Raw genomic sequence first — 27,399 nt, 5'->3', positions numbered from 1 at the left:
AGCCAGAGCAAGGTCTGGAAGGCACGAAGGGGTGCCGTTCTCGCAGGAGAAAACACCTGGTGCAACTGTGAACCTCCCGCAGTGCCCTATGCTATCTCAAAGGCCACCCTCCCTACGGCAGCTCAGCAGATTATTCCAGAGACTGCTCCCGGTGTGTGGGTAGACGGCACAGGCAGTGGAGAAGCACAAGGCGACCGACAAGCAGGAAGGGACTTTGTCTCCCAGCTAACACACATGCCACCTGCCTGCGACCACTTCTATCACCATGAAAAGGCAGAAGAATCTGGTCTGGTCAAAAATCACCTAGACAACCCCAGAGAGAGGGCCTGGTGAGATAGATATAACCAATCTTCCTGAAAAAGAATTCCAAATAAAAGGCATAACCATGCTGATGGACCTGCAGAGAAATATGCAAGAGCTAAGGGATGAAGTCTGGAGGGAGATAACAGAAATGAAACAATCAATAGAAGGTCTTAAGAGCAGACTGGATGAGGTACAAGAGACTGTTAATGAAATAGAAATCAGAGAACAGGAATACAGAGAAGTTGAGGCAGAGAGAGATAAAAGGATCTCCAGGAATGAAGGAATATTAAGAGAACAGTGTGACCAATCCAAACAGAACAATATTCACATTATAGTGGTACCAGAAGAAGAAGAGAGAGAAAAAAGAATAGAAAGTGTCTTTGAAGAAATAATTGCTAAAAACTTCCCCAAGCTGGGGAAGGAAACAGTCTCTCAGACCATGGAAGCCCACAGATCTCCCAACACAAGGAACCTAGGGAGGATAACACAGAGACATATAATAATTAAAATGGCAAAGATCAAAGACAAGGACAGGTATTAAAGGCAACCAAAGAGAGAAAAAAGATCACCTGCAAAGGAAAACCCATCAGGTTATCATCAGATTTCTCAACAGAAACCTTACAGGCCAGAATAGAATGGCATGATATATTCAATGCAATGAAACAGAAGGGCCTTGAACCAAGAATACTGTATCCAGCACGATTATCATTTAAATTTGAAGGAAGGATTAAACAATTTCCAGACAAGCAAAAGTTGAGGGAATTTGCCTCCCACAAACCACCTCTACAGGATATTTTAAAGGGACTGCTCTAGAAGGAAGCACTCCTAAGGCTAAATAGATGTCACCAGAGAAAATAAAATCACACCAAAGAAAGCAGACCAACCAAATACTAACTAAAGGCAAAAAATAAAATCAACTACACACAAAAATCAGTCAAAGGAAACACAAAAGAGTACAGAATAAAACATCTAACATATGAAGAATGGAGGAGGAAGAATAAGAAGGGAGAGAAATAATGATTCATCACACTGTATTTATAATAGCTTAATAAGAAAGTTCAGTTAGATAGTAAAGAGGCTACCCTTGAACCTTTGATAACCATGAATCCAAAGCCTGCAATGGCAATAAATACATATCTATTGATAATCACCCTGAATGTAAATGGACTGAATGCACCAATCAAAAGATACAAGGTAATAGAATAGATAAAAAAGCAAGACGCATCTATATGCTGCTTACAAGAGACTCATCTCAAACCCAAAGACATACACAGACTAAAAGTCAAGTGATGGAAAAAGATATTTCATGCAAACAATAGGGAGAACAAAGCAGGTGTTGCAGGACTTGTATCAGACAAAATAGACTTCAAAACAAAGAAAGTAACAAGAGATAAAGAAGGACATTACATAATGATAAAGAGGGCAGTCCAACAAGAAGATATAACCATCATAAATATATATGCACCCAATACAGGAGCACTAACGTGTAAAATTTAGTTTTACACATGTTGATGGATTTTCTAATGTTGTACCATCCTTGCATCCCTGGGATGAATCCCACTTGGTCGTGGTGTATGATCCTTTTGATATGTTTTTGAATTCGGTTTCCTAATATTTTATTGAGTATTTTTGCATCTATGTTCATACCTGAAACTCATCCACCACATCAACAAAAACAAGGACAAAAACCACATGATCATCTCCATAGATGCTGAAAAAGCATTCGACAAAATTCAACATCCATTCCTGATAAAAACTCTCAGCAAAATGGATATAGAGGGCAAGTATCCAACATAATAAAGGCCATCTATGATAAACCCACAGCCAACATCATACTGAACAGTGAGAAGCTGAAAGCTTTTCCTCTGAGATTGGGAACAAGACAGGGATGCCCACTCTCTCCACTGTTATTTAACATAGTACTGGAGGTCCTAGCCATGGCAATTAGACAAAACAAAGAAATACAAGGAATCCAGATTGGTAAAGAAGAAGTTAAACTGTCACTATTTGCAGATGACATGATTTTGTACATAAAAAACCCTAAAGACTCCACTCCAAAACTACTAGAACTGATATCAGAATAGAGCAAAGTTGCAGGATACAAAATTAACACACAGAAATCTGTGGCTTTTCTATACACTAACAATGAGCCAATAGAAAGAGAAATCAGGAAAACACTTTCATTCACAATTGCATCAAAAAGAATAAAATACCTAGGAACAAACCTAACCGAAGAGGTGAAAGACCTATGCCCTGAGAAGTATAAGACACTCTTAAGAGAAATTAAAGAGGACACTAACAAATGGAAACTCATCCCACGCTCTTGGCTAGGAAGAATTAATATAGTCAAAATGGCCATCCTGCCCAAAGCAATATACAGATTTGATGCAATCCCTATCAAATTACCAACAACATTCTTCAACGACTGGAACAAGTAGTTCAAAAATTCATATGGAAACACCAAAGACCCTGAATAGCCAAAGCAATCCTGAGAAAGAAGAATAAAGTGGGGGGGATCTCACTCCCCAACTTCAAGCTCTATTACAAAGCCATAGTAATCAAGACAATTTGGTACTGGCACAAGAACAGAGCCACAGACCAGTGGAACAGATTAGAGACTCCAGGCATTAACCCAAACATATATGGTAAATTAATATTCGATAAAGGAGCCATGGACATACAATGGAGAAATGACAGTCTCTTCAACAGGTGGTGCTGGCAAAACTGGACAGCTACATGTAAGGGAATGAAACTGGATCACTGTCTAACCCCATACACAAAAGTAAATTCAAAATGGATCAAATACCTGAATGTAAGCCATGAAACCATAAAACTCTTAGAAAAAAACATAGGCAAAAATCTCTTGGACATAAACATAGTGACTTCTTCATGAACATATCTCCCTGGGCAAGGGAAACAAAAGCAAAAATGAACAAGTGGGACTATATTAAGCTGAAAAGCTTCTGTACAGCAAAGGATACCATCAATAGAACAAAAAGGTATCCTACTGTATGGGAGTATATATTCATACATGACATATCCAATCCAATAAGGTTTGACATCCAAAGTATATAAAGAGCTCACGCACCTCAACAAACAAAAAGCAAATAATCCAATTAAAAAATGGGCAGAGGATCTGAACAGACACTTCTCCAAAGAAGAAATTCAGATGGCGAACAGGCACATGAAAAGATGCGCCACGTCGTTAATCATCAGAGAAATGCAAATTAAAACCACAATGAGATATCACCTCACACCAGTTAGGATGGCCACCATCCAAAAGACAAACAGCAGCAAATGTTGGTGAGGTTGTGGAGAAAGGGGAACCCTCGTACACTGCTGGTGGGAATGTAAACTAATTCAACTATTGTGGAAAGCAGTATGGAGATTCCTCAAAAAGCTCAAAATAGAAATACCATTTGACCCAGGAATTCCACTCCTAGGAATTTATCCTAAGAATGCAGGATCCCAGTTTGAAAAAGACATATGCACCGCTATGTTTATCTCAGCAATATTTACAATAGCTAAGATATGGAAGCGACCTAAATGTCCATCAGTAGATGAATGGATAAAGAAGATGTGGTACATATACATAATGGAATACTATTGAGCCATAAGAAGAAAACAAATCCTATCATTTGCAACAACATGGATGGAGCTAGAGAGTATTATGCTCCGTGAAGTAAGCCAGCTGGAAAAAGACAAGTACCAAATGATTTCACTCATATGTGGAGTAGAAGAACAAAGAAAAAAACTGAAGGAACAAAACAGCAGCAGAATCACAGAACCCAAGAATGGACTAACAGTTACCGAAGGGAAAGGGACTGGGGAGGATGGGTAGGAAGAGGGGGACAATGGGGAGAAAAGGGGCATTATGATTAGCACACATAATCTGTGTGTGGGGCATGTGGAGGAGTGTACAACACTGAGAAGACAAGTAGTGATTCTGTAGCATTTTAGTATGCTGATGGACAGTGACCGTAATGGGGTATGTGGGGGGGACTTGATGAAAGGGGGAGTCTAGTAACCATAATGTTCAAGTAATTGTAGAGTAATGAGATCAAAATAAAAAGCAAAAAACAAAAACACTCAGCAAAGGCACACTTAAAAAAAAAGTGGACGGAGTCTGTATTCAAAATGCCTATGTTTATTTACTGCATGACAGGTTGGGACAAGCTACAACTCTGACTTGTAGTTTCCTTTTCTGTGGATATTAGAACATCACTTACAAACTTGTGAAGCTCAAGGCAAGAGACTGTGTGTGGAAGTTTTTTTGGCACCTTGTAAAATTCTTGAGATATATTATTTATATATGAGCACTGGAAATGGAAATAGATATGTGCTACCTCATATAATGTGGCAACTGCTTATATGTGGGGTGATCAGTCAGAGGGAGAGATGAAAAATGACATTTGCTTTCTGGATGACTGGAAGCAAGTCATACAGTTCACAGAACTAGAGAGGTCAAAAGGAAGAACATTTTTGTAAATCTAAGATTCAGTTCTGTAGGGAAGCTTTTTAATTCAAAAATTTTTAAAGGACCTTGATGAATTTTTATTAATATTTATTTATTAAAGTATTATTGATATACACTTTTATGAAGGTTTCACATGAAAAAACAATATGGTTTAGTAACCATATTGTTACTGTTTATGGTTTAGTTGTTTTGGTTTAGTTTATGGTTACTGTTGTATGGTTTAGTAACCATACATTTAGCCATATTATCCAGTCCCCACCCATACTCCATTGCATTCATTGTCCATCAGTGTAGTAAGATGCCCCAGATTCACTATTTGCCTTCTCTGCACTACACTGTTTTCACCGTGACCCCTCACACTATGTGTACTGAACATAATACCCTTAATTCCCATCTCCCTCCCTCCCGATCCGCCCTCCCACACTCCTCCCCTTTGGTAACCGCTAGTCCTTTTTGGAGTCTGTGAGTCTGCTGCTGTTTTTGTTTCTTCAGTTTTGCTTCCTTGTTATACTCCACAAATGAGGGAAATGATTTGGCACTTGTCTTTCTCTGCCTGGCTTATTTCACTGAGCATAATATCCTCCAGCTCCATCCATGTCGTTGCAAATGGTAGGATTTGTTTCTTTCTTATGGTTGAATAGAATTCCATTGTGTATATGTAACCACATCTTCTTTATCCATTCATCTACTGATGGACACTTAGGTTGCTTCCATGTCTTGGCTATTGTAAAAAGTGCTGTGATAAACATAGGGGTGCATATGTCTTTTTGAATGTGAGAAGTTGTATTCTTTGGGTAAATTACAAGAAGTGAGATTCCTGGGTCAAATGCCTTTTTGAATCTGAGAAGTTGTATTCTTCGGGTAAATTACAAGAAGTGAGATTCCCGGGTCAAATGGTAATTCTGTTTTTAGTTTTTTGAGGAACCTCCGTATTGCTTTCCACCATGGTTGAACTAGCTTACATTCCCACCGGCAGTGTAGGAGGGTTCCTTTCTCTGCATCCTTGCCAGCGTTTGTTGTTCTTAGTCTTTTCAATGCTCGCCATCCTTACTGGTGTGAGGTGATATCTCATTGTGGTTTTAATTTGCATTTCCCTGATGATTCGTGATGTGGTGCATCTTTTCATGTGCCTGTTGGACATCTGAATTTCTTCTTTGGAGAATTATCTCTTCATATACTCAGCCCATCGTGTTATTTGCTTTTTGGGTATTGAGGCATGTAAGTTCTTCATACATTTTAGATGTTAACCCCTTGTTGGATATGTCATTTACAAATATATTCTCCCATACTGTAGGATGCCTTTTTGTTCTCTTGATGGTGTCCTTTGCTGTACAGAGCTTTTTAGTTTGATGTAGTCCCATGTGTTCATTTTTGCTTTTGTTTCCCTTGCTCCAGGAGATCCATTCAGGAAGAAGTTACTCATGTTTATATTCAAGAGATTTTTGCCTATGTTGTCTTCTAAGGGTTTTATGGTTTCATGACTTACATTCAGGTCTTTGATCCATTTTAAATTTACTTTTGTGTATGGGGTTAAACAACAGTCCAGTTTCATTCTCTTGCATGTAGCTGTCCGGTTTTGGCAACACCAGTTGTTGAAGAGGGTGTCATTTCCCCATTGTAGGTCCATAGTTCTTTTATCATATATTAATTGACTATATATGGTTAGATTTGTATCTGGGCTCTCTAGTCTGTTCCATTGGTCTGTTGTTTCTGTTCTTGTGCCAGTAGCAAATTGTCTTGATTACTGCAGCTTTGTAGTAGAGCTTGAAGTCGGGGAGCGTAATCCTCCAGCTTTATTCTTCCTTCTCAGGATTGCTTTGGCTATTTGGGGTCTTTTGTGGTTCCATATGAATTTTAGAACTATTTGCTCTAGTTCATTGAAGAATGCTCTTGGTATTTTGATAAGAATTACATTGAATCTGTAGATTGCTTTAGGCAGGATGGCCATTTTAACAATATTAATTCTTCCTATCCATGAGCATGGGATGTGTTTCCATTTGTTGGTATCTTCTTTAATTTCTCTCCTGAGTGTCTTGTAGTTTTCAGAGTATAGGTCTTTCAACTCCTTGGTTAGATTTATTCCTAGGTATTTTATTCTTTTTGATGCAATTGTGAATGGAATTGTTTTTCTGATTTCTGTTTCTGCTAGTTCATTGTTGTTAGTTTATAGGAATGCAACAAATTTCTGTGTATTGGGTTTGTATCCTGCAACTTTGCTGAGTTCAGATATTAAATCTAGTAGTTTTGGAGTGGATTCTTTAGGGTTTTTATGTGCAATATCATGTTTGTCTACAAACAATGACAGTTTAACTTCTTCCTTACCAATCTGGATGCCCTTTATTTCTTTGTGTTGTCTAATTGCTGTGTCTAGGACCTCCAGAACTATGTTGAATAAAAGTGGAGAGAGTGGGCATCCTTGTCTTGTTCCTGATCTTAAAGGAAAGGCTTTCAGCTTCTTGCTGTTAAGTATGATGTTGACTGTGGGTTTGTCATATATACCCTTTATTATGTTGAGGTACTTGCCCTCTATACCCATTTTTTGAGAGTTTTTATCATGAATGGATGTCGAATTTTGTCAAATGCTTTTTTGGCATCTATGGAGATGATCATGTGGTTTTTGTCCTTCTTTTTGGTGATGTGGTGGATGGTGTTGATGGATTTTCTAATACTGTACCGTCCTTGCATCCCTGGAATAAATCCTACTTGATAATTCTATTTTGAATAAATATAAATTGAGGTGCTGGTGAGGTATCCAAGTGGTATGTATGGTTGGCAGTTGATATAATGACTTGGAGTTTGGGAGAAGAGTGAGATAAGACATATAGATTGAAATTCACCAATATTTACTGAAAGCTTAGTAGGTACATAAACTTTGTTATTGAGTGAATATTTGTGTCCCCCCTAATTTCATATGTTGAAGCCCTAATCCCCAGTGTGATTGTATTTGGAAGTGGGGTGTTTGGGAGACAATTGGGTCATGAGGATGGAGCCCTCTTGATTGGGATTAGTGCCCTTATAAGAAGAGACTCAAGATAGGGATGATCCCTATCTTGGCTATGTGAGGGTGTCTGTCTGTGAAACAGGAGGAGTGCCCTCATCAAACATCGAATCTGCTGGCACCTTGATCTTGGATTTCCTAGTTTCTAGAACTGTGAGAAATATATGTTGTTTAAGTCAACCGGCCTATGGTATTTGTTATAGCAGCCTGAACTAAGACAGGTTTCTCACCAGGTTATGAGAATACCCCTTTCTTGATCTTTAAGATGCTTGCAACCTCGTGGATTAATTTCACTTGAAATTTTAGAGTAGAAGGAATAATAATAGCTAATATTTATTGAATACTTGCTGTATACCAGGTACTGTTCTCTGTGTTTTATGTGTTTCAATTTATTTAATCTTTAAAGCAACACTACAAGGTGGCTCCTCGTATCCTCAATTTTACAGAAAAGATAGGAGGTAAAGAGACATTAAGTAGTTGTTCAACATCAAATTAATAAGTGACAACATCAGATTCAAACCCATACGTCTGACTCTAAGTGTTTACCTTTCTATAGTGCTTCTATGCGTCTCCATGAGTGTCTCCAGAAAAATAAGGTAAAGGTGAGAAACTTGGGAGTGACCAGAAAGTAATGCAACTTTTTCCCTATGTATAGAAGAGTGTCAGGCTCCATTGCTGCAGCTATGTACTTGAATTTTATAATAAGGTTTCTTTGTCTTGGTGTTCTGATGAAAAAGGAAATTACTGTGTGGTTAAATTAAGGTATACTATATCTATCTTTTGAGTTGCCATCAGCATGAAGTAGTTCTGCTTGAATGAAAGTGTCTGGTAGAGAGGAGTCAGGGGCTGAGTTGCCAGTAGCACTAGCTAGGGTAGTGTTTGGGCTGTAGCAGAAGAGGTCCTTAAAATCAGAATGAATATACCATCTTTGTAAATGGAGGACAGTATTTTTAAGTATTTTCATCCTCTAATTGGAGAGAAGAATTCCTGGAAATAAGTTATTTGAGATATATAGCTGAAATGCTGTCAGAGTTTCTTAAAATAGTAGCTTCTATGTTGTGCCTGTTATGTGCCAGGTACCATAGATTACACGTTGTATATTTATTTTATGCTGACACCAGAGCTTGATTATTATGCTTATAAGAGAAGCTTTATTTTAAAATTACCTCTCATCACTATAGGACAAAAATGATTTTTACAGTTGTGGCTAGAACAAATAATATGTGTACATATTATATAAAATAGATCACTGTTTTGTACTGAAGAAGTTAATAAACTTGCACTGGATTTTAAAAAGTTTGTATACTCCAATCATGTTTCAATTTTATTTGGTTAAAAAGTATACTTATTTGAAAATTTTTTTTGATCAAAATCTTCATATGTTTGAAAAAATTTTAAAAAGTAGTTACTTAAAAGTTGCTTGATAAGAGTGAGCTAGAAAAGTAATTTTTAATTGGCCAATTTGGGAGCCAATTTCACTTTCAGTGAAACATTTAAGTGCTGATACAGCTTTTCTTTTTTCTTTCTTTTTTTTAGTAAGAACATTTACCTCATTGTGTCAGAACCTTTTAATACATTGTCTAATATACTAATTAAATTAACTACCTGCTAGGCACTCAGTACATTAAGTTAAACTCAGAGGCCCAGTTTATTTTGCAACATGCATGAAATGAGTTGCCTAAAATTCTTTATTAAATGGCACTGGAGCAAGATGTTTTGTAAAAAGCAGGTCTAATATGATTGTAGAAGTAGACTTTGATAACTGTTAAAAGAGAGGGAAATTGCTAATCTTTTGAAGAAGGCCCTTCAGCAACCTAGGCTTCTCTTAACCATTTTGTGAATTTGTATCATCAATGATTGCTTTAACAGCGTAAATTTCCTTTAAAAAGGAAGAAGTAACCTGAAAGACTATGTTTTATTCTATATATAATGGTTAAAGTTTGGGTCTGAAATTAGACTATTTGAGTTGGAATTTCAACTTAACTTACATTGTACTCTTTGGTAAGTCTTCATGCCTGAACTTCAATTTTTTCATCTCTAACATACAGGTAATATTATTACTTTACAGAGCAGTTGGTGTACACTGGTACATAATAAATATACAATGTTACTTTTTATATTCCTTCCTAAAATTTTATTAAATGGGCTATTATTAAATGGACTTGTACTCTTAACAGCATACTAAGAAGGTATTTTCTTGTCAGCAGTATATTTGCATAATTTTAATAGCTATGTAATATTTTCAGCATGCTATTTGTCATCCTTAACCATTTCATTATTGTACACACAGGTTGTATCTGATATTTTTTGCTCATTACAACATTTTATAGTAACACTCTTGAATGTGAATCTTTGTGTGTTGCTCCTGTTTGAAGCAACAGCAACTAAAACACATACATATAAAATTATATATGCGTTTTCTATAGAACTTAAATTTCACTTTCATTTCATGTGTAGGAGTTAAGGTAGAGGTTGTCTCTTGGAGCAGAAAGATCTAAATTGCTGTATGTGCCAGCTATCCAGAAGGGTGCATATTAATAAACATTTTTAAAGCACTAGGCCATGTTGTAATTTGTATAGGAATGTTATCCTGAACTTCAGTTTTATTTTACAATGATAATGTAAGTTTGAAGAAAATCCAGAGGAATCTACTCTCTTCAAAAATAGTCTGTACAACTTTTGAGTTGCAGGAACGGTATTATAAAATCTGGTTTTGTGGTGTGAAGAAAGATGGATGTCTGAGTGGGGTTTTTTTCCCCTTTGTCTCTCAAGCAGTCTCATTCCAATCAGCAGTGTAATTGGAATGCAACTCCAATCTGGAGGAGGAAGGGGAAGTTTTGGCAAGAAAATACTGAGCAGTTGGGAGTTTTATTCAGATTAAGCATAGACAGCCATTCATTATGAATACAACTCAGAATAGCAATAACACTCTATTTCTACATCTGGGATTTACTCTGATACTATTACATGGTGTTGTGCATATAGATAATGCCTTTCCAACCAGAAAAAGAAATTACTGGTTTAAATGAAATAGTAGTATTTATTACATATACACTTCTGCAAATGGCTTTCTCCAATCACTGCCTCAAATAAAATATACTAAAAGGGATTTTTGCAAAATTTAGAAACATTTCTTGAGAAAACAACAACAGGCATATATGGCATGGCATTTGAATATACCTGACATGCAAACTCTAAAGGCAAAGGACTGTCTTATTGATCTTGTATCTGCTTGAATCTGTCATAGCACTTGGCAAAAAGTGGGTGTTCCGGAAATGTTGAATGAAAGGTTAATGAAAATGACGTAGGAAGTGTTTCCTTCTCATTAAACATTTCAAGGTGATCACATTTGAATCCATGTGAAATAGAGAGGAGTTACCAGTTTACCACCAGGGTTGACCTTAGCTTATTTTGATTACATAGGTATTTGTCTACATAGGTAGACTATCTGCAGTATCTGCAGAAGGGTTGAGTAGAATAGCTAGAACACTGGGCTAGGTTTTGAGAATGTAGACTTAATGAGAAATGCTTTGAAGGAACTTGAGAAAGGTAGTAACATGATCAACATAGTGCAATCTAGTGCAAATCTACAGGCCGTGTGAGACATGGTCCCTTATGGATTTTGTAATAATGGTACTGTGCTGGTGTCATGCCATATTTGTAGTTAGTATTGATCAAATTGACATGACTGCTAAATATCTAGAGTTCAGTATAATGCTTTTAGTACAAAAATTAGTGAAAATTCACTATTATGTACTTAAGATTTCTGTATCTTTCTGTTTATGTTACTTCAATAGAAAGCTTACTAATAAACATAAAGATACTGAAGATGGCTGTCTAGGAGAAAGGTCTGGCCCCACCCATCTTACAAGTTTTCTCTTCTGCTAATCCTCTTCTGTAACTTAGTTTAGTGTTCTAAAATGTTATTTTTACCTCTCTCCTATAATAATCATTCAGAAAACAAAAATGAAATTTCCTTCACATTGCTGCCCCTCCCTAGCTCCACAGTTCACCAATCTTGGCTCAACTTTCCATAGTTTCTATTACAAAAAATCATACATTTACAAATATAAAATTACATTATAGTATTGTACAGTTGACCCTTGAACAACACAGGATTTGAACTGTTTGGGTCTACTTACAAGCAAATATTTTTCAATAAGTATATTGGAATTTTTTGGGGGATTTGCAACAATTTGGAAAAACATTTTCTTATCTCTAGCATATTTTATTGTAAGAATACAGTATATAATATGTGTTAATCGACTGTGTTATTGGTAAGGTTTCCAGTCAACAGTGGGCCATTAGTAGTTAAGTTTTTGAGGATCAAAACTTATATACTCCAATTTTTGACTGCATAGGGGGTCGGCACCCCACCCCCCATGTTGTTCAAGGGCCAGCTGTATATATGTATACGTCCCTTAGGAGATTGATACATATCTCCTTGGTTGTGAACTTGTTATGATGACAAATAGGAGTTTGTCCTATTGAAATTAATTCATAGAGCATTTACTAAGCACTTATAATTGATAATGCGGATGGAAAGAGCAATGGGTTTTGGTTCTAGTACCTAGAAAAAAACATTCCCAAGAAAAACAACAGCGCAGTAAAGGTCCCAAGCTGTGAAAATAATTTGTGCAACTAAATAAAATTGTCAAATATCAAATCATGTTTGATAATCTTATTTTAAAAATTTATAAATGAAAGTTTTTACTTTCAGGGTATGAAATAGTTTAAGCAAAAACTGTGGTTGGAGCCATAGAGATCTAGTGTTAAGGTCAGCAGTCTGACCAATCCTGATATTACTTTATGTTTTAAATTAATCTTCTTTTAGGACCCTGATGTTACCTTCCCTAGTCTCTGGATTACTAACATTCAATTTCTCTTCATAAACTTTGAACCGCTTTTAAAGTTCTTTGTTCTTTTGGTTTTTCAGTTGCCCTTTGAAGCTTAGTCATATGTTAGCAACTGCTCATGTGTGATTTTTAAAGGAAAAATTTTCAAACATGACCTAAAGAGTATGTTTTAAATAAAAGGAAATGATAAAATGAGATATCATAAGTCAAAATCATGATTACTTGAGGATTGGTAATTTATCTGTCAGATAGTATAAAAAGTCCCCCTTTCAATGAAATTATTTTAGATTATTTTGGAGTCTGTTTCATTCAACAAATATTTATTAAGTGTCCAAGCACCTGGTGCAATGTGTGATTGGTGTTGGAGATACAAAGAAATGAGGCAGAAATGATTTATACTGTATGGAGTTTACCTCCTCCATAGTTACAAGCAACGTTCTGAAACAATTATAATAAAAGTGTGATGAGTGTCTGTGATAGGTATGGGCTTCTATGAATATACAAGTGGCCAAAGGGTTGAGAAAAACATCTTCTAAAAGGCTTCCTTCCCTTCCAAGACTAAAATATGAGTAGTGAAAGAGCCTGGGAAAAACATTCCAGGCAAAGAGAATGGTAGGTGAATCTCTGTGGGTAAGAGAGAAGAGTGCCTTTGAGAAAGTGAAAGTTTAGTGTGGCTGGAGTTTGGTCTTGGGGGCTTGGAGGGGAGGGGTGATGATGAAAGATGGGGTCAGGAGGTAGGGGCCTGAAGGGCATTGTAAACCAATGTAAAGTTAGTGCCCAAAGACCTTGGGAATGTTGTAAAGATGGAGGTCAGTAGAGGAGAAAAGAGATACTAGGAGAAAGTGGTAGGTTGGGTATGAAATCCAGGGCACAGATGGAAGGACAGTTTTGAGGAAAGTTTTAAATATGTTTTGGAATGCCATTAGGATGAAGGGAAATGATGGAAGGACTTAACCATATTTTTAGAAAGATCACTTTGGGCCCAGTGTGGAGAACTGATTGGAGGGAGTTGAGGCTTGATGCTGGGGACTCATTGGGAGGCTGTTGATCTAGACAGTAGTTGATGGGGGACCTGGACTCTGGGGCTGGCATGGTAATAGAGAGAAGTGGATGAAGGGTTATTTCAGAGGCAGAACTGATTAAAATTGGTAATTGCTAGGAGGTGGCGGGTGGGGAGGGAAGAGTAGGAAGATTGCTGTGGAGGTTTCTGATTGGGGCAATGGAGTAGAAAGCAGGGCTATTTATTGAAAGAAAGTAATTTGGAGGAGCAGTTTTGGAGGAGGTGGGAGATGGTGATTTCATTTTTGGAGCATGTTTAGTTTGCCTGTGTGGACCTGGAGCTCAGGAGAGAGCTAAGGGTTGGGTTTATAGATTTAGGTGTCATATAAATGGTAAAGACTAGGGAGAATGTATGGAAAATGAGCTCTTCAAATTTATTTTTTGAAAGAGAGGAAGAGCTTTGCCAATCTGTTAAACTATGAACTCTCTCCCAGAAAAAATATGTGTTATCTTCCTGGAAACATACACATACATACAACAGTTTATATATAATTCTGATGTTTACAAGGATGGGCTCCTGTGCTCCTCAAGTAATAGAGTAAGAGAAGAGGACCTAGGGCAAAACCCTGAAGAATCTCAATTTTCATGGATAGAACATAGGAAAAAGAACTGGCAAGGAAGTCTGAGAATGAGTTTTATGCTTGATGTAAAACCAGGTGAATATGATATTAAACAGAAACCAAAAGAAGAGAGGGGTTCCAGAAGAGGAAGTAGCTAGTAGTGGCAAATGCCTCTCTGGGATCAGACGTGCAAAAGAAGGAAAAATATGCATTGGGTGGATTAGTAATTAGGTCCCGAAGGCTTTGGAGAAGCAGTGCAGGGGCAGTGATGAATGAGGAAGCCAGATTGCAGTAGACTGAGGCATAGTGGGAGGTAAAGAAGTGGAGTCACAAAGTGTAGAGTTTTTAAAAGTAGTTTCCTTCTGAAGGAGAAGTGATAGGATGGTGGATGGAGGAAAGAAGCATGGGTGAGACTGGAGTACGTTTAGATGCTGACTGAGGTAGAGGAGGTGAGAGACAAGGTCCTTGAGAAACTGGTGTGTTGGATTTGAGCTAAAGAGCACAGGCAGAAGGATAGTTTTAGACAGGAAAGTAGGCATTCATAAGTAGACAGAAGAAAGTAAGAATGAGTATCAAAACAAAGTTTGTAGGTTTAATAACAAGTTAGAGGAATTCAGATATTCTTTCTGTTTTTCTGAAATGGAGATGAAATCATTTCACTTCTTGAATCATATGGTTAACTCATCAATACTGCAGATTATAATGTAGATTTACGTATGTGTTGATCCTGAGTATTCAGTTTATATAAAGTTTAGGGAGGAGTACTCTAAAATCAAGTTTGTGATTTGGTACTCTTAATTATTGCCTTAGTTTTCATGATTGAGTTTTTTTATTAAGGTATTATTGATATACACTCTTATGAAGGTTTCACTTGAAAAAACAATGTGGTTACTACATTCACCCATATTATTGTGTCCCCCCATACCCCACTGCAGTCACTGCCCATCCGTATAGCAAGATGCCACAGATTCAGTATATGCCTTCTCTGTGCTACACTGTCTTCCCCATGATCCCCCCACACCATGTGTGCCAATCATAACACCCCTCAATCCCCTTCTCCCTCTCTCCCCACCCACCCTCCCACACTCCTCCTCTTTGGTAACCATGAGTCCCTTTTTGGAGTCTGTGAGTCTGCTGCTGTTTTGTTCTTTCAGTTTTGCTTCGTTGTTATACCCCACACATGAGGGAAATCATTTGGCACTTGTCTTTCTCTGCCTGGCTTATTTCACTGAGCATAATATCCTCCAGCTCCATCCATGTTGTTGCAAATGGTAGGATTTGTTTCTTTCTTATGGCTGAATTATATTCCATTGTGTCTATGTGCCACATCATCTTTATCCATTCATCTACTGATGGACACTTAGGTTGCTTCCATATCTTGGCTATTGTAAATAGTGCTGCAATAAACATAGGGGTGCTTATGTCTTTTTGAATCTGAGAAATTATATTCTTTGGGTAAATTTCTAAGAGTGGAATTCCTGGGTCAAATGGTTTTTTGAGGAACCTCCATATTGCTTTCCACAGTGGTTGAAATTGCTTTCTACATTCCCACCAGCAGTGTAGGAAGGTTCCGATTTCTCCGCATCCTTGCCAGCATTTGTTGTTCTTAGTCTTTTCAATACTGGCCCTCCTTACTGGTGTGAGATGATACCTCATTGTGGTTTTTATTGCATTTCCCTGATAATTAGTGATGTGGAGCATCTTTTCATGTGCCTGTTGGCCATTCATGACTGAATTTTTATGTTTTTTAAAAACAAAAGTGTCTCTAAAGAGACAGGGCCTAAGAGACTCTGACTAGTAAGTCAGTATGTTGTGCTTATTTAGTAATTTCATTCATCTACTGATGGTGTTTGTCTTCAAAATGATTTTTATTTCAACTTTCAAAGTGATTAGTTATATTTAGACCTATTTCCAAGGTTTGTTATATTAAATGAAGTTTTTATACACTCAACATCCAATAATTGTAACTAATTGAAGAGTCAGTTTAAACTGTGAGTTAAAATGGGTAGAAATTAACCATTACATTCATAGATATCTTATGAATTAAACTATAAATATATGGAAATTGTTTTCCCTTCACTTGTATTACTTGTAAGTTTGAATTAAAAAAGTTAATTTTATGACTCTAAGCAGTAATTTTATTTTAACATTAAGAGAAGTTTGTTTATTAATGACATTTGGCTGTTGCTCATAGTTCCCTTCCCCCAAATAACAGATATTAAAACGTCTAATTGTAACCTAAGTGTGTTAACTTTGTTCCAATGTTCTAGATTAACTGACAGTTCCAGAGATGTTGCTCAAAGGGTACAAACTGCAGTTAGATGATGAAAAGACCTGGAGATAATGCACAGCATTGTGATTACAGCCAATAGTACTGTATTATGTACCTCTGTTTTTACCTTTTTAAAAGTTGAAATATAGTTGATATACAATATTATATAGGCTTTAGGTGTTCAACATAGTGATTTGACAGTTATATACATTATCAAATACCACAATAAATGTAGTTCCCATCTGTTGACATACAAAGATATTATATTATTGACTATATTCCATGTAAGCAGTAATTTTTAAATTACATATAACTCACATACTATAAAACTTGCCCATTTACAGTGTGTAGCTCAGTAGTTTTAATATTTCAACAAGGTTGTGCATCCATTACCATATAACTAATAATTTAATGCAAGGTAGCCCAGAGAATGTGGACTTGGGATATCTAGCTCAGTATATTAAGTCCTAATCTTTGGAAGATATAGTAGATCTATTTTGTGATTGAGCTGGTGATTTAGGAGAAGATAATATCTCTCTCCTGTAATGTTTCTGTGGAGTTTAAAATGAGAGTAAATAACAGTATTTTTAAAAATCTCATCAATATCAAGAAAGCTTTATCTTATTTATGATCCTCTTCGGTATAAAAGTTCATTCTTAAAAAAATAAGTATATATTATTCAGCCACAAAAAGAAAAGAAATCCTGTTATTTGCAATAACATGAATGGATCTAGAAGGTATTATGCTCAGTGAAATAAGCCAGGTGGAGAAAGACAAATACATATGATTTCATTTAATTGTGGAATATACAAACAGCAAAACAGAAGGAACAAAACAGCAATAGACTCATAGACACTGAAAAGTGACTTGTGGTTACCAAGGAGGAGGGGCTGGGGCATGTGGGAGGGAGGGTGGGGGGGCACAAAGGGGCACAATAATTTGCAATCACAGTGATTCTTTAACATCTTTCTGTCTTGATAGATAGTAGCCACACTAGAGGGATGAGGACTTGATAATGTGGGTAACTGTTGAGCCACTGTGTTGTACATTTTAAATCAATGTAAGATTGTATATCAACAATACTTCAACTAAAAAAATCATAAAAAAAATATATCAACCCAAATTTACATATTTCCTCCTCAGAACTATTTTTCTTTTGCTGCTGAGCTACTTTGAGAATAGATCTTAATGGAAGATAGGAATTGGGTGGGTCCTGTTAGAATACCACATTTATAAACTTTCTTGTCCTCAGCTATTACTGGTGGTCATTTCTAAAGTTGCAAGCACAGTTCAGCTGTCTTTTGCTAGTCTCTAATGAAAGTTTGTGATCATATTTCATACCTTGCTATAGTTAGTGTTTCTTGTTCACTGGTGTTTTTAGTGTTTTAAAATGAAACTTTTGACAATGCAGTCTTCCCATTTTAATTCTTCTCATTTATTTTCTGTTTCCTTTACAGTACTCTGTGCAAAAAACTTGGTGAAAAAGGATTTTTTCCGTAAGTAAATTAACTTTAAATGTTGTATATTGTATGTAAATTTTTTGGATAGCATTTTCAGAATTGTCTGGTTTAGGGATTTTTCTGTTTAGAAATGTACTCTATGTTGTTTTATTAATGCTTTGGTTCAGAGCCTTTTGGCACTATTAAAAAAAAAAAGGAATTTGTGCTCTTTTAAGCTTTAGCCCCTTTCTTTACCCCTCCCACATATCTGTGTGAAGTGTATGTGTGCAGGTGTGTATCTGCAGATATGTGTAATGTATATTGAAAGTGTACATACTACTAGATTTCTAAAAGAGGTGTGGGATTATTTTGTAAACACTTTTTCCCTTTCTAACATTTCATAGAAAATTTTGCCCATGCATTCAGGATTCCTTGGAGAGGTTAGAGAAGTCTCATTCAGCCTGCTTGAAATTTCTAGAGTCTATGAGAGAAGTCTCTGTCACATTTGGTCATAGATGCTCTTATGTCTCAGATCCTGAAGCAGACATTTGGGTCCCATATTTGCAGTCTCTTTGCTAATCTGTTGTGAAATATTTTATGGCTTTATTTAGAATCAAGTTTTGTGAGGGAGGATTGGGAAGTACCCCTCATCTGTGTTTAAAATCTTTACCCTATAGTATCATACTTAGAATAGCTTTAAATTATTGAGTAAAAATGATATGATTTTTACTAAAAATATATGTCAGCAGAACTTTATATGTAAAATATTTGAAGTTAGAAATAGGGAAGAGTCATGAGAATTTAAAATTCAAGTTCTACCAGTAAGCAGAAACTGGCAATGTGTGCTGTGTAATGTGACATTAGATAGTTTTCAAGGATTTGATTAAAATAAATAATAAGCTCTTGATTATTTTTAAATCATACTTATAATTAATTCCACTTGAAATTTTATTATTTGCAGTCTTTCTAGAGTAGAACATGAATTCAAGTTTATAAATTCTGTGCTTATATGAAAAAGCAGGTAAACAGGATAATTTGGGACATAGTTAAGAAGAAAGTTATAAGCAGCATCCAATTTATGTACCATGTGCCCTCCATCCCACTGCATGTCATCATTGTTTATCCATGTTGTCACCAGTGTTTATCTTCACAGGCTTCTGCTGAACTACCTACCTCCTCCTGGTCGTTAATAACCTAATAAACCAATGTGTACTCCTTTTACCCTTCTTACGGTTGATCAGAGGCAGGATTCATCCTTGTAGTAGGACTATAAAGTGGCAAATAGGATTGGATGGGCAGGTGACAAGGAGAAAGGGGAGGAAGAGAAGAATGCATGCCCTCAAAGCTGCTTATATACCCTCCAAGATAATCTGCTCTGGTTTAAAGATACAATCTTCAATTTGTCCCCCAGTCTTCCTTCCCAAATTCTCCTTCCTCCAGAGTTCCAAGACACAGCTTCTCCAATAGAATGTCCAGTTATCATTGTCTCAGTTTTCCTAGGAAATCTAGAGGAAGCTTACTTTAGAGTCAGTTATTGTCATCTGTGACCTTTATCTGTCTGTAAGTTTTAGGTTAAGAAAGAGAAGGAAATAAGGAAATATTCCCCTTTTTCATTGGCATAAGCAGTAAAAACTGATAAAATTTATAAAAAATGTGAGCTTGATTCAGGGATAAAATTAGGGCAATCTGTGTGATTATCTTTAAAACCCAGAATGCAAGAAATACTTGATGGCCCTAGAAAGGGAACAGGAGAGCCAGTCCTGAGAATGGGATTCTCAGAAGGGACTCAGCCAGAGATGGAGTATGTCCCAGGTTCACACTGGCAAAGAGCCTCCCTCTGTGACGGATTTACATCTATTTTTGATCTGTTTGTAAGCTGAGGGTTGACCATGTTAATTTCAGAGAAAGAATTAAATAATAGTTCCTAAATGCTTTAGAGTGAGACTGTTTATTGATCAGAATGCAGTTATCATTGATACTGAAATACAGTCAAGTTTTTGCTTATAATTCAGTTTTATTAAAATGTGTTGAATGGGAAAATAAATTTTAATATGAAGGATAACTATTGGCTGATGATATATATATGTATTTTCTTAACTATAGGAAAAAGCCATGTTTATCTTTTGTAGAGTAATTTGTATAATTGGAGATAATACTATTTATTCCAGGGTATTTACCCTTGCCGAGAGAGTTTTTGATAACTCATATTTTTTAACTATTTTCAAGCTTATTGGCTCTTAAAAAATAAGTTATTCTCCCTTTCCCCCAAATTTAAAAGGAAAATTTTCAGACATGGGAACATGTGAAGAATATTACATGTGAAGAAGTGCCTGACATAGTACTAATCTAAATACTACCCACCATTTAGATTCTACCATTAACTTTATCACATTATCTATCCATTTATCCATTATCTGTATTTTGTAAAGAATGTTTTTTTTCATATCAAAGTTTTTTATGCAACATCTAATTACAAGATTTGTAAGATACTATGTTAAGGTGTTGTAGAGGGGCCAAATAATTCCACTCAGGACCAAGATGGTTGGTTCAATGTGTTTTACCCTAGTGAAAAATAAAGCTTTATTTTCTCTGGTAAGTAACTCACTTTTCTGTTGAAATTTTTGTTTTATTATTATTTGCATCACAAGTGCATTTGTGTAATGAGGAAGTTCTTGAACTTTATCTATTTTATATGACTCAATATGGAGGGGAGAATTGAGAAAATTGTAGACACAGAAAAGACTTCAGCCCGTTTATATTTACCACTAGAGGTCTCACTAACTTCAGAAAACCTGACAGCTTCTCACCACATTCCAGTAACTTGACTCTCAAGTTAAATTTTTGTAGGATGATATAATCAGGTAAGTTGAAACCTAGGTATTTGTTGTTGTTGTTAGGGTATAGAGCTTGTTTAACAGAAGAGAAACATAGGAGGATAGAACTTAGACTTTCATACTTAACCAAGGATCTGGCAGCTTCATCTAGTGTTTTTGTGGGGGGAAAAAAGTTGTTTTTCTTAGTCCTCAATTCTTTTAACCAGTTAGACATTATCCAAAGAGAAAGCTAGAAATGTGATTTTTGTTTGTTTTTGCTAATAAACATACATTTATATGTTTAGATAATAAAATCAAACACAAGATAGAGTGGATTTCTACCAGGAGAAAATAATGTTATCAAAGGTGGAGGGAAAAGTATTCTTCTATTAAATACATTTACAAATGGTTAGGTATTATTGAAATAACATGAATAGCACTAAACTTCAAGAACAATATAGTTAAATAGATTGATATCCTCACCAAGTTTCTTCTTAAATAGTTAACTTAAATTTTGGTTTTCTCTTACTGTTTGAAATTGACAGGTCACAGAATCATAGAATTAAGGAATTGGATAGGTGATTTCTGGCTGGCCTTGAATTCTTGGCAAATTAGTATCTTGGCTTTAGAAAGTAACTAGCATAGATATCAAGGTGCAAAGTTTCTCCAGTTATCAACAGTTACCAAAGTTTTGTGCTAGTAGTTTCTGCTGTCCATAGGAAATCTATACTATCTCGTATGCCTAAAATCTAAATTGTCACTTCTGTTTCTATCATTTTGTTTAGCTCTATTTTCTTCTTCTTGTTCCTTTTTTTTTTTTTGGTCAAAAGGACCACTATTTTCATTGTTATTTAGGGCTAAAAACTGTAGTCATTGGCATTAGTTTCTTGTAAATTCATATAAGGCCTTTTAGAGTAGCTTCTTTACTGTCATTTCCTTTTCATGTGATTTTTCCTTGTTGGGGGTCTGCTCATCCTACCAATCTTCATCCTACTGGGTGAAATTTACAACAGCTTCATAGATGATCTCTGAACCTCTAGCTGTTGCTTCTTCCAGTCTACCCTTAATACCACCAGCAGAAAAATAAAACTGTATTGACAGCCATGCTGAGGAATCTAAAATGGTTCTGTTATCCAACTCAGTCACTGCAAGCCTTTATTTTCTGACTTTAAGCCTCTCTTACTGGATCAGTCTTATCTCTACAACAGTACTTACGTTTTCACACCTCAGTACAAATGCTTTGGTTGGACCCAACAAAGCCCTTCACATATTGTCATACCTTCCTTGTCACTCTTCCTGTTTATCCTTTAAAGCCTAAATGAGTCCCATGCCCTCAAAAAGGTGGAGTGGGGAAGAAGTCTTTCTTTACTGTTCGTACTCAGATTGTTCTGTTTTTCTGAGCTCTTACTTGTACTCACTATTGCACCGCATAGTGAGTGCGAGGTATGATACAGCATAGCGGTTAAGAGCATGACATTGAGAGCTATGGGTTTAGAATCTAAACTTGAGATGCTGGCTCTGACACTACTGTGTGACCTTGGGCTAGTTAGTTAAATAGCCCCTTTATGCCTCAGTTTCCTCGTCAGTAAAATAGAGATTATAGCATATTTACCCCATAGGGTTATTGTGGAGATAAAGAGATTTAATATATTTAAAACATTTAGGTAGTGCCTGACATAGTATTAAAAGTGTTTTCTTGATAATTAGTACAAACACTTGTTTATTCTCAGGGTTTTTAAAAAAATTAATGTATGGTATTTTTATCTCCCCAGTTAGATAGTAAGCTCTTTTAAGGCAGGGTATTTAGATTTTTTGTTTCAACTTCCCATCATTCATGGTAGGAAACTTTTTGGCTAATTTGACTTCTCTGTAGCCCTTGTGCTGTGTGGAAACCTCTAAGGAACTCTTTAAATGAGTATTAAGGGAGACCTTGGAAAAGCTCTAAAAGAGCCAGGAATATTTTAAGCATTCACATTCCTGGGGTCCAAGGCCTGATAAAGACTGTAAAAACTTCCCCATTATGAGGTAACCTCTAGACTTTGATAGTTAAGCTGAGAATGTTTTGAGACAGGAACAAGAAAAAGTAGTTTTTGGAATTTAATGTAGAATTAACTTTAACTTAGTTTAAAAATGAGCCATGTTTTATTTATGCCTAATTTTTTTTATAAAGAATGGAATAATCTTTTTAGCAAATAGTAATCTTCATATAATCTTCTTTTTCCATGTCAAAATATTCTTTAAAAAAAAAACCTTCCCTTTTTCCACAGGACTTCCTGATCCATTTGCAAAGGTGGTCGTTGATGGATCTGGGCAATGCCATTCTACAGATACTGTGAAGAATACACTTGATCCAAAGTGGAATCAGCATTATGACTTGTAGGTTTAAATGATAAATTTGAAATGAAACATAGAATCAGTATTATTTAATATTGTCTTTGAAAAGAAACACTGAAAATGATCTGAGTTTGATCTGTGGTATAATTTGGTCCTCACAAAGGGATACAAAACCTAGTGGGAAAACCTAACCTACTTTGGCTTATTGATAGCCAATTTTGGAAGATGAAATGGCCTTAACAACCCTTTTAAGAACAAAATGTATACACAGTGTAGAGAACCTTATTTTAGTCAAATATAAAGGTATTAATTCCTTTTAGGCCAGTTATAAGTGGAAAACCTGAAATCATAATTGGGGTGTACTACAGGCATTCTTTTTTTTTTTGTATTGTTAATGTACAATTAGTTAAACAACATTATGGTTACTAGACTTCCCCTATTACAAGTCCCCCTCACGTACCCCATTACAATCACTGTACATCAGTGTAGTAAGATGCTGTAGAATCACTGCTTGTCTTCTGTGTATATACTGTACAGGCATTCTTTTTCTTTTTGTTTCTATATGATGGTTTCTTTTAAATTTTATTTTAATCATAAAGTATGTGTACCTCTTAAAAAAGGCAAATGATACTGTTAAGCCTTTAATGGGAAAATAACAGTTCTCTGCCCCATTCTTATTCCTGATTCCCATTCTCAAGGTTACTGCTTTCAGTAACTTTGGCTTCTTTATTCTGGCATTTTCTTCTCTTTCTAGAGATCGTGCTTATTTTATAGCTCCATTGTCTTTTAGGTCTAGATCAGCACTGTCAAGTGTAATGTGAGCCACAGATGGGAGCTTATCTGTAATTTAAAATTTTCCAGTAGCCAACAAAAAAAATAAAAAGAAACAGATGAAAAAAATTAAGTTTAGCAATATATTTTATTTAATTCAATATATCAAAAACATTCTCATTTCAACATGTAATCAATATAAAATGGTAATTGCATTATGTTTTATTCATTTATTTTTACTTTGAAATCAGGTTTGTTTTGCACTTACAGAGTGTCTCAGTTTGGCCTAGCCATATTTCAAGTACTCAGTGGCTCCGTGTGGCTGGTGGCTACCGTTTGGACAGTGTAGGTTTAGAGTATTGCTGTTGGCATTCTGATTTTGATCATTCATGATTATTGTTTTTCACTGGAAGATTTCAGGGTTTTCTCTTAATACATGATGTTAAATTTTTGTTGGTGGACTTTGTCTATATGATACAAAGTGCTTAGATACCTAGTGGGATCGTTTAGTCTGGATACTAAAACTCTAGTTATGGTCAAATTTTCTATTTATTTACTTATAGATGATATCCTCTCCTCCATTTTCTTTCTCTCTTTTTCATTTTCTGGAACTTCTGTTATTTGGATGTTATCCCTCCTGAATGTGATCATCATTTGGTTGCCCTCTTTTTTCTCTGATATTTTATCGTAGTTTTAAAAAAGTCTTAATAAAAAAATCTTTGTTAAAAAATTAAAAACTGTGATGAAATATCTGGGCTGTGTTCCCAACTTGGTTTTCTGGCATTCTTTTATTGTAATTTCTGCCCTCATGTTTTTAACTCCTCAGATAATTTCGCTTTCTGACTATCCCTTTTTCATAACTTCCTCTTATTTCTTGGATGAAATATCTTCTCTGATGAGAGAAGTGAGTATTAATTACAGTTTTCTTCTGCTACTTCATTGCCTCTCTTTACTCAGAGTTCCTTTTTTTCTATTAGTTTTATTTGAGTCTCTTGGAGGATCTTTATAAATATAGAGCTCCCAATCATGCTTCTGGGTAGAGCCGGTTAATTCAATAGGATAATTACGTGTGACCACGACATTTTTGTTGCAGGAGAATTCTCCCATCTCCTGCCTGGGTGCTATATTCTTAGATGCTAGTGTTCTTGGAGCTGAACCATGTAAGGATACTAGGAGGTCTCTCCATTCATTAGATTAACCTCCTTATACTCCTGTTTTTATATTATGGAATTTTGCCTTCTCCCTCAGCTTGCCTAGTGTTCTTGAGTACAGAATTTTTCAGAAAAATAAACCTTTGGTCTCCTGCCAGGGTTGAAGATGAACTTGGTTGGGGAAAGGAGTCAGATATTTCCATTCCTTTAAGCACTTTCACCAATCTTCTGTTTCAGCCCCACCATCACCATTACACATTACAATATCTTGGGCTTACAGTTTGGGAATATGTAAGAGGTTTGTTGGCAGGTATAGTCTTGTTTCTTATCTATTCCTCCCTGCTTAGGTTTCAGTTTTCTTCAGGTTGCTGATTCAGTTACCACATGCTATCTAGACTTCTATTTCAGTATCTCTCATGTTGTAAACGTGTTACCTGTGCTGATATCCTGACTTTCCAAGTCTTTAGCCTTTTAAGCTTCACTGTCTTTCTACTTCACTCTTAATCAACCTCAACTTTTCTTCAAAATGTTCAACTTGACTTTACCTACAAAAACTAATCTTAGATCTCCCACCAAAACCTCTTTGCTTTAAATCTCACCTACTTCTAGACCATTAGCTCTAGAACTATTTTAGAGTATCTAGCTCAGCCTGAACAGTTATCTAAATTTGACCTTCTAAACCACATGAACAAATGTCATGTCTCTTTTGCAACATTAAGATACCTAGAAACAACTAAGAATAATGATTTTGTTTATGCCTTTAGTGTTATGGCTCAGTAATTCCAAGTTAACTTCACCAGTAAATAAATAGGAAGTAAAAAGGTAGGCAGTAGAGAGAAGTGAGACTACCTAGCTTCCCACCTCTATCACTTACTGTGTAATCATCAGCTCATTGTCTAACCCCATGTGTGTCAGTTTCCATTAATAATAATACAACATCAATAAAAGTGCCTACTTTAGAATACTGATATGAAGATTGAGATACTACATGTAAAGTGCTTAGAATAATACATGGTATATAATTCTCAAGTGTTAGATGCCTTCAGTAAATATATTAGGTCACAAATTTTTTATTACTTGATTTGACCTTTAGGAATTTTGAAGGCATAGCTGTAATAAGCTATCATCCATGTAGCTAACTAAGCTTTCGAGTTATTAATTAGATTGTTTAAGCCATGTCTTTTAGTTCCAGTCATATTTATATTTGTCCAGAGACCTAGCTACAAAACAGTGAACAAGACATAGTTCTCCAAATTTACAGCCAAGTGGTGTATAAATACAAGTAAATAGGAAATTATAAATAGTAAGAATATGAGGAAGTATAAGGTGCTATGGAAATATATAGAACTTCTTTATATGGATTTAGGATTTGGGAAGAGCTCTCTAGAAAAGTGGCATTTAGGCTTTGACCTTAGGTAGGGGTTAATGTGAAAAAGGAAAAGATGGGAAGACACTAAGCAAAAGTAGTCTGTGTGTGGAGATGGATGTTAATTATAGATTTGCTTTGTTTATGTCACCGTATTCCTATTATGTTAATATGTGTGTGCAAATTAGTTAGTAGTTTAAAACCTATACATACTTAAGGTACTCTACAAGAAGATATGCCAAAGAAATAATCAATCCTCCCATGTTTTCTTCCATATGCTACCTCTATAGCTTTTCTTCTTCCTTCCTAATTACAACCCTTAAATAGAATTCGTACCTCATATCGAATTTACCGAGTATCATAATTCCTCCAGGTGGTAAAGATACCTCGAGACAAGTGCTTGGCATAGAAGCCACAGGGCATAAATCTGCAAAGAAGTAAAAAGCTAACCTTTTCAAACAATATGGCTTCTCTCTCACTTATCAACTTTACATTTCCCTGTATGGCCCCGGAAGATGACTGGTTAGCCAGAGACGGTAAGATTCCTCAAGGGAGGAACAACCTAAGACAGGCACAGTCACAGGGGGGCCATCAGGTGAGAAATTGGGGATCAACAGAGGTGAGGCTCAGAACCTCATCCCCCCTGCTTTGAGAGAAATCTTCTGCATCCGTGGATGTTTTGTTGCCCTTGTCTAGCTTGGATTAATACTTAGTCTATAGGCACACACCTGATCATCTACATTTGCCCTCTTACAGCACTAAACTATGTGTTCTACCTTTATCTTGCATCTACCTACCACTTCAGCATTTTATTAAAAATAATAATAATAATAATAATAAAGGGAGAAATGCGGGATCAACATATAAATCAAGTGTAAAAATCAAACGAATATTCATATTTGACCTGATTGTTTATAGTTCATAATGCATGATCAAAACCGAAAGTTTCTGTGATGACTGCCCTTGTACTGTTCACCATGTAAGAATTTATTCACTTTGT

At 35.9% G+C, this 27,399-nt stretch overlaps 1 protein-coding gene across 6 annotated transcripts in view; it reads left to right on the top strand.

Annotated features, from left to right (window-relative positions):
* SMURF2 (SMAD specific E3 ubiquitin protein ligase 2) overlaps positions 1-27,399 on the top strand; it is a 131,113-nt gene that overhangs the window by 58,230 nt on the left and 45,484 nt on the right. For all 6 annotated transcript variants that reach the window (XR_012130840.1, XR_012130841.1, XM_073235781.1 and 3 more), the window contains 2 exons: positions 17,983-18,021; positions 23,045-23,153. Coding sequence is in view for 4 of the 6 variants with exons in the window: in XM_073235781.1 (XP_073091882.1) it covers positions 17,983-18,021; positions 23,045-23,153 (148 nt within the window). In the remaining 2 variants the exon portion in view is untranslated. The remainder of the gene's footprint in view (positions 1-17,982; positions 18,022-23,044; positions 23,154-27,399) is intronic.

This window comes from Manis javanica, chromosome 4, assembly GCF_040802235.1.
Source record: "Manis javanica isolate MJ-LG chromosome 4, MJ_LKY, whole genome shotgun sequence".
NCBI lineage: Eukaryota > Metazoa > Chordata > Mammalia > Pholidota > Manidae > Manis > Manis javanica.
The sequence above is the reverse complement of the archived record's forward strand: the minus strand, read 5'-3'. Positions and strand labels throughout refer to the sequence as shown.